The sequence below is a fragment of the Tursiops truncatus genome, chromosome 6, assembly GCF_011762595.2.
Source record: "Tursiops truncatus isolate mTurTru1 chromosome 6, mTurTru1.mat.Y, whole genome shotgun sequence".
NCBI classification, from domain to species: Eukaryota; Metazoa; Chordata; class Mammalia; order Artiodactyla; family Delphinidae; genus Tursiops; species Tursiops truncatus.
In genome coordinates this window covers 114,832,661-114,851,788 of record NC_047039.1, presented here as the reverse complement: position 1 = coordinate 114,851,788, position 19,128 = coordinate 114,832,661, and the positions used below count along the sequence as shown (strand labels likewise).

Sequence of the window (19,128 nt, the reverse complement as noted above, 5' to 3'; positions counted from 1 at the left end):
CAGCCAAATAAATAAATAAGTAAGTAAGTGAAAGATTATTTGTGTTTGGGGGGGGAAAAGCCAATGTATTTAAATGTGGTTGAAAGTGTATAACTTAATGGGCCAGAGCTGAGAGCCCTGGGACCTACTTTGGTACCTCCCATCCATCCCCCCTCCCCCCGCTTGGTTCCTGGCAGCTTTGAGGTCTGAAAAGGGCAGAGTAGGTTGTGATGAGGGACTGGGCCTGGCTCCCCAAATCTGTCAGCTGTGGAGGGGGAATCAGGCCCCAGCTTTGTCCCCAAAGTCAGTGGCCCCGGGCAGTTGGGGGAAGGGCCCTGGACCCCCAGACATACCCGAGTGTTCAGGGTCACCAGGTGTGGCGGGACAGTCTCAGAATGCACCTCTCTGGGCCTTTTCAGTTCCACCCCAGGCATGGAGGAGCTGCCTGGAGGGTTGGGAGGGGGGAACGCGGTGGGTCTGTGGTGGGGGTGTTGGGATCAGGCCCCTGGGCTGATAGAGGAAGAGATGCAAGTGAGAGCAGCCTGGGGAGGGGCTGCCATCCAGGGGAAGGGGCTGTGAGTCCTTGTGTCTTGTCCTTGCCCCCACCCTGAAGAGGCCGTTGGGGGCCTTCAAGTGTAGCTCTCTCAACACAGGACAGGAATCCCTAGGTGCGGGGATGGGGACCCAGGAACAGGGACATGGGAACATGGGAACCTGGGCACACAGGGACACGGAAAAGGGGGCATGGGGACACAGGATGGGGGCACGGGGGTGGGCACACAGGGATGGGGACACGGGGCCGTGGGGGACATGGAGTCACAGGGATGGTGCCACAGGGATGGGGACATAGGGACATGGGAACACGGGGGTGGGCACATGGGGACATGGGAAAGTGAGGAACACAGGGACACAGGGATAGGGACATGGGGACGGGGACACAGGGACATGGGGATGGGGACAGGGGCTGTGGGATGATTGTGGGGTGGCACTGGGTGACCTCAGGGTGACTACACCCATAGGGTGGTGTCATGTGATGGACAGTCATTGTCACCATGCTGACTGCCATTGCAACAGTCCTGGGACTGTGTGAGGGGAAGCCAATGGGCCAGCTGGCCCGGTTTCCCGGCTGTGGCCAGAGCCCAGGACCCCAGCCCAGCCTGGGCCGTCCCAGCACCAGACAGTCCAGGCCTGGGCAGAGCCTGGGGGTCGAGCTGGCCGGGGACAGTCTTGGGAGTGGTAACGGGTGGCTCCCCTTCCCTCTGCTGCCTGGCTCACTGCCCACGTCCCCAGCAGGACTGTGGTCAGCACGGCCCCACCTGTGCTGAGCGGGCCGCCCAGCTTGGCCTGTCTGGCCCCTCACCGGGCCCTGGACTGGCACCGGGGGAGAGGTGGCCCTTCCGTCCTCTGGGTACTGCGGAGCCAGTGAGGGGGCTGGCCTGATGGGGAGGGGAGGGGGTCCCAGATCCCAGGCTTGGCCTCCTAGCCTTCTCCACCCCCACCAGCTGCCCAAACTCCTGCCTGGGCTCCGAGGCCCCCGCTCGCCCGCCCCCTGCCCAGCCACACGGGCCCTCACTGTTGCTCGGACAGGACAGGCTCTTCTTCCACGGCGGCCGACCCTCCTCGACGGAGCCCCCACCCCCATCCTCCTAAGGCTCCCTCCCTCCCTCTCAGGGCTCGTTCTGAGCAGCTGCTCAGGAGGCGGACTTCCCCAGCCCTGCTCTTGACGGGGGCCCGACCCAGGACAACGCCGTGCGGCCGGGAGGCGGCTGGGCAGCGGGGCAGGCACTTCCGCCCGGTGCGTGTGTGGCACGGCGCCCGGCCCTCAGCAGTGGCCGCTAGAGGACGGGTGACTGGCCAGGCACGTCCCCGCCCCAGCACCGGGCCCTCGAGCCCTCTGCCCACTTCCTGTGCCCCCACAGCGACCATCTTCGTGGTGACACAGGAGCGCCAGAAGCTTGAGGACCCGGAAGCTGGCCGCCGGCGGGACACGGCAGAGCTGCTCACAGCCCCGCCCAGGCCGTCACGTGAGGGCGTCCTGCGGTCACGTGACCCCGCCCACCTGACCCGGAGCCGGCGGGCAAAGTGAACATGAGCTCCGCGCCCCAGGCGGCCCCGACGTGGGCCCTGGCCCTGGTGCTGGCCCTGCAGCTGCGCAGCCTGGAGGCCGGGGGTGAGTGCCGGCCCGCGGGCCCCCCACCCGGCACCCCCAGGTGCCCCCGCTGAGCGCTGTGCCCTCCAGCCCACAGAGCCACGGACCCTGACTTTCAGGAGGCCTACTTCGAGCAGCTCCTGGACCATTTCAACTTCGAGAGGTTTGGGAACAAGACCTTCCGCCAGCGGTTCCTGCTGTCAGGTGAGGTCGCCCTGGGGACAGTTCCTGCTGTCGGGTGAGGACGGGCACCCCACGCCTCACCCGCCCCCTTGCCTCCATCCGACAGAGAAGTTCTGGAAGAGGGGCGAGGGGCCAATATTCTTCTACACGGGCAACGAGGGGGACGTGTGGTCCTTCGCCAACAACTCGGGGTTCATCCTGGAGCTGGCGGCGCAGCAGGGGGCCCTGGTCGTCTTTGCCGAGCACGTGGGTACCGGCTGGGGCTGGGGGTGGGAGTGGGGGCCAGACCGGGGCGCGGGGTCAGTGACCCCTGGTCTCCTGCCCACAGCGGTACTACGGAAAGTCTCTCCCGTTCGGTGAGCGGTCCACGTGCCGCGGGTACACGGAGCTGCTGACGGTGGAGCAGGCCCTGGCCGACTACGCGGGGCTGCTCCGGGCGCTTCGGCAGGAACTTGGGGCCCAGGACGCCCCCGCCATCGCCTTTGGCGGGAGGTGCGTCCTCGTCTCCTTTCTCTCCCGGAACAAATGCAAGCCTGGCCCCGGCCAGAATTTCTGTGGGTCTTAGAAGTTTGGGGTCCTTTGGAGGCATGGGGTGGGGGGCTCTGAGAAAGGAGAGAGGAGGCTGGTGTCGTCGCGGAGGCGCACTGGGGCCGGCGGGAGCGGGCTGCTGCAGGGTGGCGTGGGGAGCCACCCAGCTAACCCTGCGCCCCTGCCCAGCTATGGGGGGATGCTCAGCGCCTACATGAGGATAAAGTACCCCCACCTCGTGGCGGGGGCACTGGCAGCCAGCGCACCTGTCGTCTCGGTGGCAGGCCTCGGTGACCCCTACCAGTTCTTTCGCGACGTCTCAGCAGTAAGTGAAGCCTCCGGCCCCCGACCCTTCCCCCAAGCAGCCCAGGCTGCGGGTGCAGCCACACCCTTCCTTCCTCCAGGATTTTGAGGGCCAGAGTCCCAAGTGTGCCCAGGCCGTGCGGGACGCCTTCCGGCAGATCAACGACTTGTTCCTACAGGGAGGTGAGGAGGCCGCCCCCTGCCTCCCTGCCCCCCATTCCCCCTCCCCCACGTGTGCCTGAAGACTCCAGAGGCCCTTGTCCTGCTCCTCCTGGCAGCCTATGACACGGTCAGCCAAGAGTTCGGCACCTGCTGGCCACTCTCTGGCCCAGGGGACCTGACCCAACTCTTCGGGTTTGCCCGGAATGCCTTCACCCTGCTGGCCATGATGGACTACCCGTACCCTACCGACTTCGTGGGACACCTTCCTGCCAACCCCGTCAAGGCGAGGCACCCACCCCTGGCTGGCGGGAGCCCGGGGAGGGCAGTGTCCTGTGGATAGGGAAGGGCCCGGCTGCCCTGGGGTGGTCAGAGCTGGCCAGCCCCAGGACCTTGCACCCACTCTGGGACCTGGGACTAGGGAAGGTCTCGAGGGGGGTGGCCGGCTGAGGGGCTCTGCTGGCACCCACAGGTTGGCTGCGACCGGCTGCTGAGCGAGAGCCAGAGGATCAAGGGGCTCCGATCGTTGGCCGGTGAGTCTGCCCACCTGCCTGGGCTGGTGTCAAGCGTGAGGGGCCCAGTGTTGGCAGGGGAGCGGGTGGGCTGAGGAGTGGGCGGGCAGCAATGAGGGCCGTACGGGGGCGGGGAGCGCAGAAGCCTCCACTTGGTCCCTGGGGCAGGAAGTGGCCATCCCCCCCATGGCCCAGCCTGGAGAGCGCGAACCCAAGGGCCTTCTGGGAGGTCCCTAGTGCAAAGGGCAGCACACCCCACCTCGGCCCACCCTGCTGGGAGGGAGAACATCAAGGTGGGCTGCCCAGCTGCCCTCAGCAGCCAGGACAGGAGCTGATAGTACAGATCCACTCCTCACTGGGCCCATAGGACCCCAGAGCCCCTGACACCTGCTGGACCCGTCTAAAGGGGCAGGGTGAGTGTCCAGGCACCCAGCCCCAGTACCCCTCTCCCCCAGGCCTGGTGTACAACTCCTCGGGCACGGAGCCCTGCTATGACATCTACCTGCAGTACCAGGTCTGTGCCGACCCCACGGGTTGCGGCTTGGGCCCTGATGCCAAGGCCTGGGACTACCAGGTATGTGGGAGCTGGGGGCCTGGGACTGCCAGGTATGGGGTGCTACACGTGGTGTCCTGGCCCCCTGGCCTGATGGTGGTGCGGGTGTCCCGCAGGCCTGCACTGAGATCAACCTGACGTTTTCCAGCAACAATGTGTCGGACATCTTCCCTGACCTGCCCTTCACTGAAGCCCTGCGCCAGCAGTACTGCCTGGACACGTGGGGCGTGTGGCCCCGGCAGGACTGGCTGCAGACCAGCTTTGGGGGAGGCGGTGAGGCTCAAGACAGGGTTGGGGGCGGCATCCTTCCCCCTGCACTGAGCTGCCTCTGTTTCCCACACTCCCTAGCCCCTGGGTCACAGACTTGGGGGGGCCCACCCGGTCCCCACCACTGCTTGCTCTGTCCGTTTCAGACCTCACGGCTGCCAGCAACATCATCTTCTCCAACGGTGACCTGGACCCCTGGGCCGGGGGAGGGGTGAGTCAGGCCAGGAAGTCCCTGCCCTGTGTGGGTCCCGGCACTCTTGGCTCTGCACCTCCTTGGTTTTTGTTCCAATCTCCCTTGTTCCCTCCTCTCCCTTTGCTGGTTCTTCTCCTGCTTCTTATGGCGGCCTGGCTTCTGGCTCATTCGTCTTCGCCTTTCATTTCTCATGGGACCGTTCAGGCTATGCAGTCACCTCAAACTACTGCTTGAGCTGCGCCCCACAGGCTGGGACATGCAGCCTCCCAGCAGGTTGTGCTGCGAGGCTGAGGCCGAGAGCACAGTCTGCACCCCTGACACGGATGCTCCTTCAATGATAGATTCAGAGCAACCTGAGCATGTCAGTCCTCGCCGTCACCATCCACGGGGGAGCGCATCACCTGGACCTCAGGTGCGGTCCTGCCTGGGGAGGGGGTGCAGTACCTGGCCTGGGCCGATGGGTGGACGTGGGCTAGGGTGGTGTGAGGCTCGGGGCCTGCCAGCCCTGCTGAGTGCCCCCCACGCCTGCTCCTCAGAGCGTCCCACCCAGAAGACCCCGCATCTGTCGTGGAGGCGCGCAGGCTAGAGGCCACCCTCATCGGCAAGTGGGTCGAGGCAGCGAGGCATGAGCAGCGGCTGCGGCTGGCACAGCACAGGGGCTCCGAGGCTGAGGGGTGCTCCCCCAGCAGGACCAGGGAGGACTTGCTGGGAGCCTGAGGCGAGTAAGCGGGGGAGGAGCCCTGGCCCGACATCCTGAACCTGGAGCTCGGCCAGGGTGGGCAGGGCCTTGCCCGAGGGAGAGGCCGGACAAACACTGGTGGCCTGTCAGGCATGTCCTGTCCGACGTCCTGTCCTGTCTTGAGGCCCTGGACACAGTGAACACACTTACACCCCCTCTTAAACTCCGCTGATAAATAAAGCAGCGTCCTCAGCTCCCATCTGTGCCTTGGGTGACGGGGGATACCGGCCTTTCCTGCGGTGGCCAATCCACACCACCACGAGAGGCCACCCCGGTGATTCTCCACCTCCCTTCTCAGCTGTCCTCTTCATCCTCTTCGTCCCCAACCACTGCAGTGTCCGTCTGGGGAGCCCTGCAGCCCCCAAGTCCCCCTGCTTGGGGCCAGGCCTGGGTGGGGCCGGGGGGCAGTCTGCCTCACTCGGCGGACTCAGGCCCCACCGTGTGGGAACCCTGCTGTCCCGAGTCCCACACCCACCGCTGCCCAAGAGGCTCCTGCGCTGGGGTATGGGGGGCGGGGGTAGCGACAGGGAGCATCACGTGCCCCCCCAGCTGGGGAGGTCGTGCCAGGCAGGCAGCCACAGCCGTGAGAGGCAGGGCAAGAGGCCGACTGAGACACGGGCCCCGCACACCTGCCGGGCACCTGCCGGGCACGGAGCCTGCAGGGCCCGTGGGCAAGTGGAGGGCGGCAGCCCTGCCTGAGGGGGAGCGCACAAGGTGCGAGCGGAGGAGGGGCCACAGCAACAGGCCAGGCCCTGGCTGACCCTGGGTCCAGTGCCTGTGTAGAGGCTTCTAGGGGTAAGAACGAAGTCTCCTCACATTCAACACAGAGAAGGGGCTGGCCTGTCCTGCAGGGTCACCAGGGCCTGGGAGCTAGGGCCAGCCGAGGCCCAGGATCCTGGCTTCTCTCTGGAAAGCTACCCCGGGGTCAGTCCTAAGGCATGGATGGAGCCGGCTGAAGAAGAGGAGTGAGGGCTTCCGTGGTGGTGCAGTGGTTAGGAATTCGCCTGCCAATGCAGGGGACACGGGTTCGAGCCCTGGTCCGGGAAGATCCCACATGCCACAGAGCAACTACTGAGCCTGCGCTCTAGAGCCCACGAGCCACAACTACTGAAGCCCGCGCACCTAGAACCCATGCTCCGCAACAAGAGAAGCCACCGCAATGAGAAGCCCGCGCACCGCAACGAAGACCCAGTGCAGCCAAAATTAAATAAAATAAATTTATTTTTTAAAAGAAGGAATGAAATAGGTTGACCAGGCACCCTGAGAAGGAGCCCCAGGCGCGGACACCCCACACGCCAGGGAAGCGGGCAGAGCAGGTAGGGCCCGCCATGCTCACTGGTGCCGGCAACCGTCACAGGCATATTCTCACCCTGGGCACCAGTGTGGCCAGCACCTGCCCTGGGAAGCTGACGCTCCCAAATCTCCCCCCGGGGGCAGGGGCACAGCTGACCTCTGGACACGTCAGACCTGACCCAAACACTGCCCCTGCCGCCCCTCCCCGTTTCACAGTTGCGATTCCGGAAACAAAGACACAGCAGGTGCCAGTTAGAACAAATGTACTTTTATCTCCACTGAAAAGTCCATCCATCAGGGCTGGCCTGGGAGCCAGTGAACTTGCCGGCCCAGCCCCGCCCAGCCCCTGCAAGGGCAAGGGGAGGATCCCTGAGTCCCACGTGTAAACAGCACAGCCAGCCAGGGGCCCAGACCCCCATGAGGCCACGGATGCCCCCTGAGACCCCCGGGTTGGGGCGTGTTCACAGGCTGTGAGGCCTCGAGGCTGAGCTGTACCCAGGCTGTCCCCGCAGCACCTGTCTCTGATCTCGTCATGGGCTCTGGAGACCCAGTGTGGCCCAGGACCCCTAGGAAGCCATGCACGGCCAGCAGGAGGGCATTCGGGTTTCAGGAATGTAGTCACGAATTCATTTTCTCAGGAAGAAGGAAGAGGCTCCCCGGGTGGACGGGACCTCCCTGAATCACAGCACTGATTTACTCCTACTTGTTCCTAACGGTGTCCCGACGAGAACCAGGCAAGGAGCCCAGACCCGTGGCAGAGCACCAGAAGCCCAGCGGCCACCCCAAGCAGCTGTGAGGCCCCGAAACGTCCTGGCCCAGCTGCCGCTGGCCTCGGTCATCAGCCCGGCCTGGAGCACTTCCAGCCGGCTGGGAGGACACCGCACAGCCAAGGTCAGGGCCAGGGTCTTGCCCACAGGCACGCTCCATGACAGGACTCATCAGTCCCCCGGGCAGCACCCACTCGGGAGCCGTCCCGCCCTAGGAGGGGGCCCAGATGGGCAGGGGGTGAGCCTCCGTGTTGAACACGTAAGTGTCCAGGCTGAGCAGGTCTGGGTCGTCGGAGAAGAGCAAGTACAGGTACTTGAGCGTCTCCCCCAGAAAGAAGCTCTCCATCTTGTCCCTGGGCTGGGGATTGCGCGGGTCCTGGACGTTGCTGATGGAAGAGTAGCCGCCCGAGGGGACCTGCACGAGAGCCAAGGCCACGGCGTCATGACGCAGGCTCAGCCCTTTCAAGGGCTGCAGGCTAGAGGCCCCCCAGGGCAGGGTCTGGGGCGGTGAGGACACCAAGGCCCACAAGGGGATTGGCCGCCCCGGAGGTCAGCCGTGGTTCCTCCAGGGACCCCCTGGGGGATGCCAGCAGCCTGCAAGTGACCAGATGGAAAGTGCGACCTCCAAAACCTGCACAGGTCTTGCAAAAGCCCGGAGGTCACCCGAGGGGTGTACAACCCAGCACCTCACGTGCCACGGGGCAAAGACCAAGTCTCAGCTCTGCTGGGCTGGGCACTGGGCACTGGGCCCTGTGCAGGGCGAGACCTTCTCTGAGCCATGGCCCCGGCTGCACGATGGGCGGCTGGGCCTGAGCACAGCGGGGGTGGTGGCGGTCACGGCACCCGTCCTGGGGAGCAGCGGCCGAGACACAGACGACCCAGGAGGGACACGCCCTGTGCACCTCGGGCCGCTGCAGGGACCCGCCCCACCCAGGCTGGCCCCCCGAGACAGGGAGGAGGGATGCCCTGGCCCCCTGGGCCCTCCCCCACCCAGTCCAGCGGCAGGCGACGGCGAGGAGCTGGGGATGAGACCCAGGGGCGGGCGGCCTCACCCTCGCGTACGCGTTGAAGCTGCGGAGGATCTCCCAGCCCCAGTCCTGGTACTTGCGCTGGCCCGTGAGGCGGTACAGGTAGAACAGGCTCTCCACCGTCTCGGGCCGCAGCAGGTTGTGTCTGTCGGCGGCCTGGGGAGGGATGCGGGCTCACGATTAGCCTCGCCACGCCCCTGCCCTGGCGCCCCTGCGCCGCACCGGCCCCGGCGTGGCTCACCTTGACCTGCACGTCCTTATGGGACCTCTGGGGGTGCAGGTTGAAGTGCACGATTTCGGGGCTCAGCCCCGTCTCCATCTGACGGTTCATCTGGTAGCAGGTGTCCATGAGCGCCTGGGCCAGCTCCATGTGGTCGGCGGGCAGGCCGTGGTGGGCGCCCAGAGCTAGCGTCCCCGGCAGGAAGCACACCAGGTGGTCCTGGAATCAGAGGGTCACCTCACCACCATGGACCTGCGGCCTCACGGGTTCCACACGGGTCCAGCGTTATCAGGCCTCCCGTGTTCCCAGGAGCCAACAGGCCTGAGTGCCGGCAGGGCTCCAACAGGGGACTGAACTGCAGGCCACACACCGGGGCCCCACGTGCACAGGGCAGAAGCTGCTAGAAGGACCACCACCTCCCGGGGAGCCCATGCTGAGCCGGGTCTCCCTCACCTCTTGCCCCAAACGGCCGATGGAACACCAGCTGCAGGAGGGCGGGGGAAGGGGGGCTGGGGGCAGGGGTCCCCTGGAGCACGGGAGGCGGGGCTTGGAGCAGGGGAGGGGCCCTGGCACCACACAGACCTCAGCTCCCCCTGTCACGGGACAGCCCAGGCTGCGCAGCCCACGTCCACTCGGGACGGCTCACACTCCGCGGCCAGAATCGCATGGTTCCCTCCGACGTCCGGAGTCTCAGAGCCGTCCGATGTCAAGGACAGAGGGCGGAGTCCCAAGACCCCACTTGGCCGCGTCAGCCCAGGCTCACCATCTTGGCGCTGAAGCGGCCGTGGGCGAGCTCCCCCACGAAGGTCAGCTGGCCGGGTTCAGACCTGCGCAGCAGGTGCTTTCTGATGCCCTCCACGGCTTCGAGGTAGTCTTCCAGTAGCCTGTGCGGACCAGCGGGGCCCGTGTTCCGGGAAAGGGCACGACCCTGAGCGCCCGTCCCCATTCTCGCGGCTGCCCTGTCTGGGGTGGTGCCCCGCCAGTCTCCGCGTGGAGGCCCGCGTCAGCCCCGTGGGCTTCTGCCCCCGCCCCTCACCAGGGCCCGTGCCTCCCAACCAGCCCCAAGGGGCCACCAGAGACCAGTCTCTGCCGAGCCCCTGGCCCCGACGCGCTCACCCCGGTTCTCTGAACCAGCCCGCGGGCTCCCCAGTGGGTGACACCCTCGTTTCACCCGTGGGTGATGGCCTGGAGCTGCCCCTGCCCCTGATTCTGGGTCACTGTCACCCCTGGGCCTGAGACTTGAGGGTTAATCTCTATTTTCCAACCTTGACAAGGAGCTACGGCTGCTCCCCGGGAAAGCGTGCGTTTTCAGGGTCAGGGCACTAAGCTCGAGGAGGCCCAGGTGGCCCCGGTCGTCTGCCACGGGAGCGGACGCCAGAGGGGCGGCCACAGGCCCGAGGAAGACCCCGGCTGCCCGGCACTGACGAGCCGTGGACCCCAGCGGCCAGCCGGGCCCTGGCTCTGCACACAGGCTGTGAGGAGAACCCCACCCCGCGGAGGGGCCCTGCCCCAGCAGGCGCGGCTGCCTGTTCCCACCACCCCGAGAGCTGAGAAACGGGCCTCACTGTGTCTCCTTCTTCCCACCCTGGATCCACTGCTTCAGCAGGTACTCGTAGTAGCTGTCGGCCCTGGCGCCCAGGGTGAACACGCCCAGGTGGGTGAACAGCCCGCTGTTGGTGTTGATGAACATGGGCACCAGCCCGTCCTTCTTCCCGCGCAGGGAGTGCACGCGCCTGGTCACCTCCTCCACGGCCTCCTGGGGCACAGGAGGGCAGCGCAGTGAGCAGGGCGGGCTGCGCTCCCTGGATGCTGTCGCCCCGACGGGCCTGACCACAGGGCTGACCCCGCCCTCGCCACGGTTCTCAGCCCCCACCCTTGGGGGACATCTTAGGAGCAAGTGGCCACCGTAGCACGTGTATGCGTCCTGACAACAGGCACACGACCCCTTCAGTCCACCGATGGGCAAGGGACCTGATGACTCACTTATACGCGAAGATACACAGCAGCCCAACACACAAACTCAGAAAACAAACCACTGACTGTCAGAAAAGTTGCTCCAGCGAGACACAGTCACACACCCACGAAGAGGTACAAGCATGGCTGGACAACACACGAGGACGTCTGTGCAGGACGGGACCCGACAGGAGCCGTGTTGTCAAGATCCCCAGTGGGACACAGGCCAGAGTTCAGCAGGTGACCGTCCAGACACGCGGTCAGCCCACACGAGGAAGCCTGTCTGCGCTTGGAAAGGAAGGGTTCTGACCCGTCCTGCAACCTTGAGGACTCCGTGCTCACTCAGCACCCAGACTGCAGTCACTGCAGGAGGGACACGAACTGACCAGAATGGGGCCCATGCCAGAGCCCAGCCCTGTGCGGCTGCCAAGGGGGGTCGGCAAACAGTGCTGGGTTCAATCTGGGTGAGGGAATTGTTCTGGAATTACATAACGATGACGGTCACAGACATGTGAGTACACGCAATGTACACAGAAGACAGGATTTCTCGATATGTAAACTAAATCTCAATTAAAAGCAAAAGGGAAGGCTTCCCTGGTGGCGCAGTGGTTGAGAGTCCGCCTGCCGATGCAGGGGACACGGGTTCGTGCCCCGGTCCGGGAAGATCCCACATGAAGCAGAGCGGCTGGGCCCGTGAGCCATGGCTGCCGAGCCTGCGCTCCGCAACGGGAGAGGCCACAACAGTGAGAGGCCCGCGTACCGCAAAAAAAAAAAAAAAAAGAATCCGCCTGCCAATGCAGGGGACACGGGTTCGAGCCCTGGTCCGGGAAATCCCACATGGCAGCAGAGCAACTAAGCCCGTGTGCCACACCTACTGAGTCTGTGCTCTAGAGCCCGCAAGCCACAACTGCTGAGCCCTGCAGCCACAACTACTGAAGCCTGCATGCCTAGAACCCATGCTCTGCAACAGGAGAAGCCACCACAATAAGAAGCCCACGCACTGCTACGAAGACCCAACGCAACCAAAAATAAGTAATTAATTAATTAAAAACATAAAACAAATAAAATGCCATCTTTTAAAAAAAAAGAAGAGGGAGAAAAAGGAGAGGGAGAAAAAAAGCTGCAGGAATAGAGGCAACCTTAGAGGAAGGCCCACAAGCAGAGACATCGTCCACAGGAGGGGCCCTGCCTAAGGCGGTGAGCAGACACTGCTAGAGGCAATAACACACAGAGAGCCAAGAACAAAACCCACAAGTCAGCCCTCCGTTCCACGTGCACCTGCTGGTCCCACCACACAGCAGGAGCCATGCCAGCAACACCGCTCCAGCCGCCCGCCCAGGACAGACATGTGCGTGGGCACAGTCCAGGTGCCACAGCTGGGACGACCACGGTGTCATCTGCACTGAACTGGCTACAAAACCCGGTGACTCCACACATCCCACGGCAGCAGCCACGACAGAGCCGGCCGCCCTCGCTGGCTCAGAAGAGTCCCGGACAACAGTAGGTGGACCCGGGGCCACGCACAGCGCCACACGACAAGACGTCCACTGCCAGGACCCTGAGGACACAGGACTGCACGGGGGTTGCGCCAGGCAGAGGACTCACCCTCCAGTCAATGCCTTTCATGCCTGCACCTCTGATATCACGAGATAATGGGATTCACCAGGAAAAACGTGGGACAAAACCAAAAACTCACTGGTCTCTGGCCCCAGGATCAATGACCACACAGACCTGCACCTGCCCCACTGAAGCAGAGACGGCCCCGCTGCAAACCCGCTCCAGCTGGAAGCACAGCCCCTCCATACCTGAAATTTCTTAACTCCCGTGAGACGAGAGAGCTCTCGGAACTCCAGCTGAATGCTTGTCACCTCGGCCACCGTGCTGTCAGAGGTCCAACGCGGTGGGTGGGCAACTCCAGTGCCGATGTTTACGTCGGAGTACGGGATCTTAGAGGGTGTTTGGAACGCAGGCATTAACCGATTTCCAAAGTCCTCCTGATACACAACACAGCGACGAGTCAATGATCCCTGTCCCAGAGCGGCCTGTCTCCATGGCATGACACTAACCTGTCACCCGTTTCCACCTAATCCAGTGGAGAGTTGAGTTTGCTGGCTTCATGTGGCCCCACCCCTGAAGAGCTGCAGAAACCGAGCTGGACTCAACCAGCTCTGAATGACCACGCCTGCGGGCAGCGGGGCCACTTCAGCCACGCACGTGCACGGAAACAGGCTCGAGCGCGCAGAGGGGAGCGCAGACTGCGAACAACGCCTCCCCGCCCTGATCCCACGAGCAAAGGACCGACTGTGCGGCACTCGAGACCCCAGGGCCCCCAGGACGTGAGCCGCCCTGGTGCCGGGACACTCACGGCCTTTTCCAGAAAGAGGACATCCCCGGACAAGTGGAAGGCACTCAGGAGACCCCCCAGGATACGGATGGTGCTCTCAAACAGGTTGACGTCCACGTTTTTCTGAAATAGTAACTTCTGGGACACCCACTTCCTGGCTTCTTCAAATTCTATCACGTGAAACAGCAGAGATACAGGAACAAATTAACAGTCCAAGCGTTTCCCTGACTGCTCCCTCTGGGGCCACATGCATCCCCTGCAGGGTTTCAACATCACTTCCTAGTGCAAGAGGGTGCCCTGAAGGCTTCCAATCCCGCAAAAAAAATCGAGCCAGTGTGCAGCTGGGGGAAGGCCATGCAGCACGAGGTCAAGTGCGCGACAATCACAGCCACGCTACGAAGGACCACGAGGGCGAGTGAGTGGCAGGCGGTCTTCAGCCCAATCAGAAAACTTAAAGCAGGTGTTTAAAATGCCGGTTTAGAAACACCTAGAGACACACCATCCCAACTTAGCCCCATCTGCGCGGCACAGGAGGACATTAGGGAGAGATTCGGGGCGCTGGCGGCTCCGTCAGATCACGTGTCACCTCCCACCACCGGGCCCCGCCTGACTGCAACAGAAACACGGGCTGGGAACGCCCCTGGAAGCCCACCTACAGCCTCACTCAGCTCTGGGCAGGGGGCGCAGGGGACACTTGGCCTGAGCATCCCCAGGCCGCCTGGACATGAGGGGACGAAGGAACTGCCCACGGCCAGCACGGCCACCCTGGCGCCCAGGACGAGGGGAGGCGCAGCCCAGCGGGACACGGCGCGTGGACACCTTCCAGGCCAGGCTCGCTCGGGCCCGAGGGTCACGCACGAGAGCTCGGCCCCCCAAGCTAGGGATGAGCAGATACCTTTCTTCAGACCCAAAATCCACATGGTGTCCAGGGCGTCGATCAGCGTGAGGCCGAGGCCGAACCACTCGCTGAAGGACTTGGACACGGGCTTCAGCTCGTCGTGGCCCCAGGCGAACTTGCGGTATCCGGCCCACGCGTGGCGGAAAGCGGCGACCACAGCCTTCTGGCGCTCGTTCTGCAAGGCTGCGAGGAGGGAAGCGGGGCGTGGGCGCCCGGACAGAGCTGTCCTGCAGCCCCTCGGCGAGGGAGGCAGACGGGGGGCACCGTGGGCTGCAGTGAAGGTCTGAGCAGGACCCGCTGCCTGGCCCGGGCCCATCCGCCTCCACCAGAGCCCAGCGGGGACCACCCTCCGGGGGGCAGTGAACACTCGCAGAGCAGAAGATCGGAGGCCGCGGGACCACTACGGCTGCGATGTGCAGTCTGGTTTGGGGACATCAAACGTGACAGGCGCTGGTGACCCGGACAAAAATACCTTGTCTGGCGGTGCTGCGTCCTGCCCGATCAGCTGCGGACACTTCCAACGGGGACGAAACGGGGAGCAGAACCACCAAGGCCACCCCGACACTCCCCAGGGCGCCCTCGGGGTGCGTCCAGAGGCTGCTTCCCGCCACACGCGGGGGGACCACGTGCACACACGTGGCTACCGCGCAGGGGAACACGTGTGTCCACAGCTTCACCACATGTCCCGTCAGTGTCGACACCCACGGCTCTGCCGTCCATTTCTAACCCCACACGGTCGCCCCGTGTCCCCACGTGCATGGCCACGAGTCCCCACTCCGGGCTCTCTTGTCCTCCCTGGGGGCTCCAGCACCGAGAGCAGAGGGTCCCAGTGGGGACCCAGACTCAGTTCTCCTGTCCATGGAATGGGAACAGGACAGACTGAGCCCTCAAGGGGCGACATGAGGACCGCAGCACCCAAGGCCCCTGGCTGCCCGGACACAGGCAGGAAACGAGCCTCCCGCACACACGTTCCTGTGCGGCTGCAGCGCCGGACACGGGACGACAGCCACCAAGGAGCCCCACGTCGTCAGCAAAGCTCTAAGGGGTGCCAGACGCCGAGACCCGTGCGTCCTTGCACCCGGGTGTCCAAGGCTGAGCAGCGCTTGTTGGGACAGCAGGAGCCCCCCGCCGCCCCGCCGCTCTTGTGCGTGTCCGCACGCCCCCTCCCTCAGAGTGCCCGGGGGAGGCCCGAGAGGGCGCAGGCGGGACCTTACCTGGACTGTTCCTCATCCTGAGGGCCTGCGGGGAAGGCCTGGGGGCGGCCTCTGCCTTTCTCGGAGGGAGCTGGGGGCCCTGCTCCGGTTCGGTCCCTGTGCCCCTCCAGCTGCAGCGGGAGTAGAGAGAGAGCTCAGGGCAGGGGCAGAGGTGCTGAGGCCCCGCGGTCGAGGTCGCGGTCGCAGCCGAGCTGGGCTCAGGCTGGGCCTCCACGCCCTCCCACCCCCCACGGGGCACACACTGTCTGCGAGGAACAGAAACCAGAAGGTGCACTATGCGTCAGGCTGTTTCTCTCTTTTCCAGGAAAAGAAACACCACAGAGACCGCCTGGCGGCCTCTGCGTCCCCATTCAGTCCAGCTCTGCTGTACCTGACGCGGCTCCCCTGCGCGTCGTCTTCCCAGCGAGCCTCGCCGGCTGCCTCTGCCCTCCTCTGGGCCTCGTCCTGCCTCCTGTCCTTGGCGTCTCCATCGGGGGCTCTAATCTGCAGGTTGGGTGGTCCCCGTCGGAAATGCCTTGGAGGCTTCTGGACAGACACAAGCAGAGACAAGAGTCACTCGTGAAATGATTCAATCGTCCGTCTGGGACGCTGCCCCCGTCTGACCCGGCCCCGTGCAGGGAGCACTGTGGACTGGCGGAGCAGCTGCAATTTCCCAGAGGAAATTGTTTTCATTTTTCATACGGCGGGCAGCTCTGGGAGGAGCCCCTTACTCGCCAGCTCCTGGCCCTGACTACCCGGCTGGAGGCGCTGCCAACGGGCGAGTGCCACCCTGGACAGCGGGTTAAGCCGCTGGCAGGGACGTTTCCGGGTGTCAGACCCTGAGGGTAGCAGGGCCGGCAGGGTGAGAGCCAGCACGGCCCCATGGATGGAGCCGCAGACACCGTCGCAGGCCCGCGCCCGGACTCCCCAGCTTCATCCTCGGAAGGGCGTGGCAGGGGTGGCCGGTCAGTGACAGAGCGCTGCGGGGAGGGCAGCGCCCCTCCTGGCGCCCAGCCAGCCCTGACCAGTGCGCATGATGGCGACCCCTCCAGGATGTGAGGACGCTGAGTTGTGAATGGAGAAGACTCTGCTTTTCAGCATCCGTGGAAACCTTGCTGGCAGATCCCGGAAAGCATTCTCCTTCCAGGGATTCAAACCCCACCCAGCTGGGCCCCCCTGGTCAAGAGCGCGGGTGTGGCCGAAACAAGGATGCATCGTTGCTCAAACAGGTCCTGGGGACGAGGGCTGGCGTCTGAGCGCGAGAGGAGGTCCGAGCGGCCCCAGGACTTGTGCCAGGGGAGACACGGGTGTTCAGCCCCTCACGTCCAGCCCCTCCTAGACACCAGAGACGGGGTCGTGGACGCTGAAGTGGGGAAACGTGCCGCATTCTGCTTTCACAGGACCGTGAAGGTCGGTAGGCAAAAGAGCAGCCACAGAAGCGGCAGGAAGAATGCTCGTGGCTCCGGAGGAGAAATTCCCTCTTCTACCCACAGACCCTCCAGTGAGACACGGGGAGAACGGCTGCCTGTGTCTCCCCGGGGCAGCCCTGCAGGGGTGTGAGGCCAGCACCCGTCCCAGGATCCTCTCCCTGGGGGGCCCTCGGCACACCCGCAGTGCAGGGTGTCCCCAGGTGCAGAGCGCCCTGGGTTCTCCAAGGCCATCCCCCTCAGAGCCACCGCCCTTTGCAGGGGACTTTCCCTGGCTCTCTGGCTGCCCAGACTGCCCTCTAGTCTCCACGTCCTCCCCCCGCCCCACCTCCCCCCCGCCGGAAGGCGCCCCAGGGCTAGGCCTCGCCCCTACTTCCCCTTTTCTGGACAGCAGGCACCACGCACCTGCACACTCCCAAACCTCTCTCCCAGGCCCCGACTGACGCTCGGGCAGGTCCAGAGCGGAGTGCCCACCTGCGTGGCCCCCGCCAGTAGCTCCCAGAGAAAAGGGATGGGTCTCACACCTACCAAGGATCCGGCACAGCAGATGCACAAAGAAGACGAGGGACAGAATGGCCCTCTTCCTTTGCCCCGTCTCCTTCATCCAACCAGCCCAGAGCAAGGAGTGTGAGGTTAAAACCTCAAACAAATGGTAAGAAACAGAACCCTTCCCAGACTGTCTGAAACAGCACGCACTGTTTCGAAATGCTTCTGGCACGGGCCCGGGTCACAACTCCACGTACAGTTTATTCAAAGTACCTGAGGTGACGCCCCCGCGAAGGTTTCCGGGTTCTCAGCTGCTCTCCGAGGAGCTGGCAAGACGGGTGGATTTGCGGGTCTCATCTTCGGCCCTTCTGCCGACCTGCTGCCCACGGCTAAACAAGAGAATCTACTTTATCTCAAATTCGCCACAAAGCCTGGAGAACATTCAACGTGCACTCGAGACGGCATCCACACAGCTATGACTCCGTGTAACAGGACGCGGCGGGACCTCCGGAGAGGGCCGTTCAAGCAATTCAAGAATGGCCAAAGGGAATCAAACCTTTTCCAAAGCACCTGGCCGTTTCTGTCTTTATCCCCACCCACATCCCCGTTGCTCTGCCTTTGTGATTTCCGTTTCGGGAAGGGCACAAGGTGGCACACGGGCCATTTACTGGAGCAAACCTACAGCAGCTCTGTAGCCCTCCTCCTCAAAGAAGCCACCCTAGAGCAATTCGGAAGGGACCCTGCACCTCCTCTCTGGCACCCTGCCCGGCCCTTCCCAGCTCCCGGTAGCGCGTGTGAGGAATCCACGCGACGCGTTCGGACTCAGCATTCAGCCTCAGGACCTGAATCTCACTGCGAGACAGAGAGGGTGAGATGCTGGTCCTCACAGCAGACATTTGGGGAACAGTCACACAACCTCAAATTAACAGCCACCTCCTAGCCGAGGCTTGGGAACACTCTAGGCTTCTCTGTTTCGACTTCCTGCCACTGTGTCGAGTCTATGCCTCCTGCAGCTGCGAGAGCGCGCTGCTGCCGCTTAGTCCGACCCCAGGAACCCCCACGGATCCCAGCGGAATCGTGGAGCTGGTACCTTTCCACTCGTCGGCCACGCTGATGTAGGACAGGAGGCCGCAGAGCATCAGGCACGCCAGCAGGAAGAGGACCACGTTCCGCTGTAACCGCGACAGCTGCTTCCATTTCTGAGACAGACAATGACACTTTTTACCGACAAGAGCACAGCTGGAAATCTCTCCCACTGTGACACACTCCGTGGGGGCGACGAGGAATTCCGGAGCCCAGCGTGGGCTCTGCTGCTTTTGAACCGGAGGAAGCTGCCTCTCGGCAGGGGCCGCAGGCTGGGATGATCCTGCTGCAGACGACACACCGCGCGGGCCCGCGTTCGAGGAGAATGCAAACCCACGCGGAGACCGTTTCTGGCTGCCACGGGGACAGCGGGGAAAGACCGGCAGCCCGCGCGTGCTGGCTCAGGCTCCGCCGGCCTCGCCTCGGCCCTGCAGCCCGAGACCCCGGGAGCCGCGTTCGTGCGCTCGCCCCGGGGAGGCCCCCAGGCCGCCCCTCACCCGCCAGAACGAGCGCCGCCTCAGGCCCTGGCCGCCGTCGTAGCTCCGGCCGGGGCTCAGCGTCACCGAGATGAAGTCCCGACGCGGCGGCAGCGGCGGCGGCGGATACATGACAGCGGCAGCGGGCCGGGGAGCTTCGCCCTCTGGCGCCGTCAAGAGGCCCGGCTCCGAGCTAGGCAGTGAGGCCGGCAGGTCCGACGCCGGTAGGCGGCCATCGCGGCGCCGTCGACTCCCCGCCCATCGCTCTGAGCCAATGCGCCTTTGCCGCGCCCTCGGAGTCCCATTGCGCCTGCGCCCGCCGTCGCTGCTCCTGCGTGCGGGCTTACATCCCACGGCGCGCCTCCGTGCGTGCGCGGTGACGTCACGCCCCCCCT

At 64.4% G+C, this 19,128-nt stretch overlaps 2 protein-coding genes across 6 annotated transcripts; one reads left to right on the top strand and one right to left on the bottom strand.

The window, feature by feature from the left end:
* The first annotated feature begins 1,927 nt into the window (after positions 1 to 1,927).
* On the top strand, positions 1,928 to 11,919 carry DPP7 (dipeptidyl peptidase 7). Of its 2 annotated transcripts, XM_033859147.2 has the most exons (13): positions 1,928 to 2,149; positions 2,219 to 2,332; positions 2,418 to 2,557; positions 2,640 to 2,803; positions 3,029 to 3,164; positions 3,244 to 3,325; positions 3,421 to 3,587; positions 3,774 to 3,834; positions 4,269 to 4,387; positions 4,483 to 4,639; positions 4,780 to 4,844; positions 5,168 to 5,238; positions 5,363 to 11,919. In XM_033859147.2, the coding sequence occupies exons 1-13, from the start codon at positions 2,068 to 2,070 to the stop codon at positions 5,541 to 5,543; spliced, it is 1,539 nt and encodes a 512-aa protein (XP_033715038.1). In that variant the 5' UTR covers positions 1,928 to 2,067; the 3' UTR covers positions 5,544 to 11,919. The 2 variants fall into 2 exon arrangements, with proteins under 2 accessions (XP_033715038.1, XP_033715039.1); XM_033859148.2 differs by lacking the exon at positions 4,780 to 4,844 and having other exon boundaries at positions 1,940 to 2,149.
* On the bottom strand, positions 6,769 to 19,000 carry MAN1B1 (mannosidase alpha class 1B member 1). Of its 4 annotated transcripts, none has more exons than XM_033859146.2 (13): positions 18,755 to 19,000; positions 18,265 to 18,373; positions 17,448 to 17,563; positions 15,653 to 15,807; positions 15,283 to 15,392; positions 14,066 to 14,251; positions 13,192 to 13,340; positions 12,632 to 12,772; positions 10,439 to 10,629; positions 9,637 to 9,757; positions 8,895 to 9,092; positions 8,688 to 8,809; positions 6,769 to 8,040 (listed from the first exon to the last, which is right to left on the bottom strand). In XM_033859146.2, the coding sequence occupies exons 1-13, from the start codon at positions 18,863 to 18,865 to the stop codon at positions 7,797 to 7,799; spliced, it is 1,953 nt and encodes a 650-aa protein (XP_033715037.1). In that variant the 5' UTR covers positions 18,866 to 19,000; the 3' UTR covers positions 6,769 to 7,796. The 4 variants fall into 4 exon arrangements, with proteins under 4 accessions (XP_033715037.1, XP_033715035.1, XP_033715036.1 ...); XM_033859144.2 differs by having other exon boundaries at positions 12,632 to 12,820; positions 18,755 to 18,999; XM_033859145.2 differs by having other exon boundaries at positions 8,678 to 8,809; positions 12,632 to 12,820; positions 18,755 to 18,998.
* Between the last annotated feature and the right edge of the window lie 128 nt (positions 19,001 to 19,128).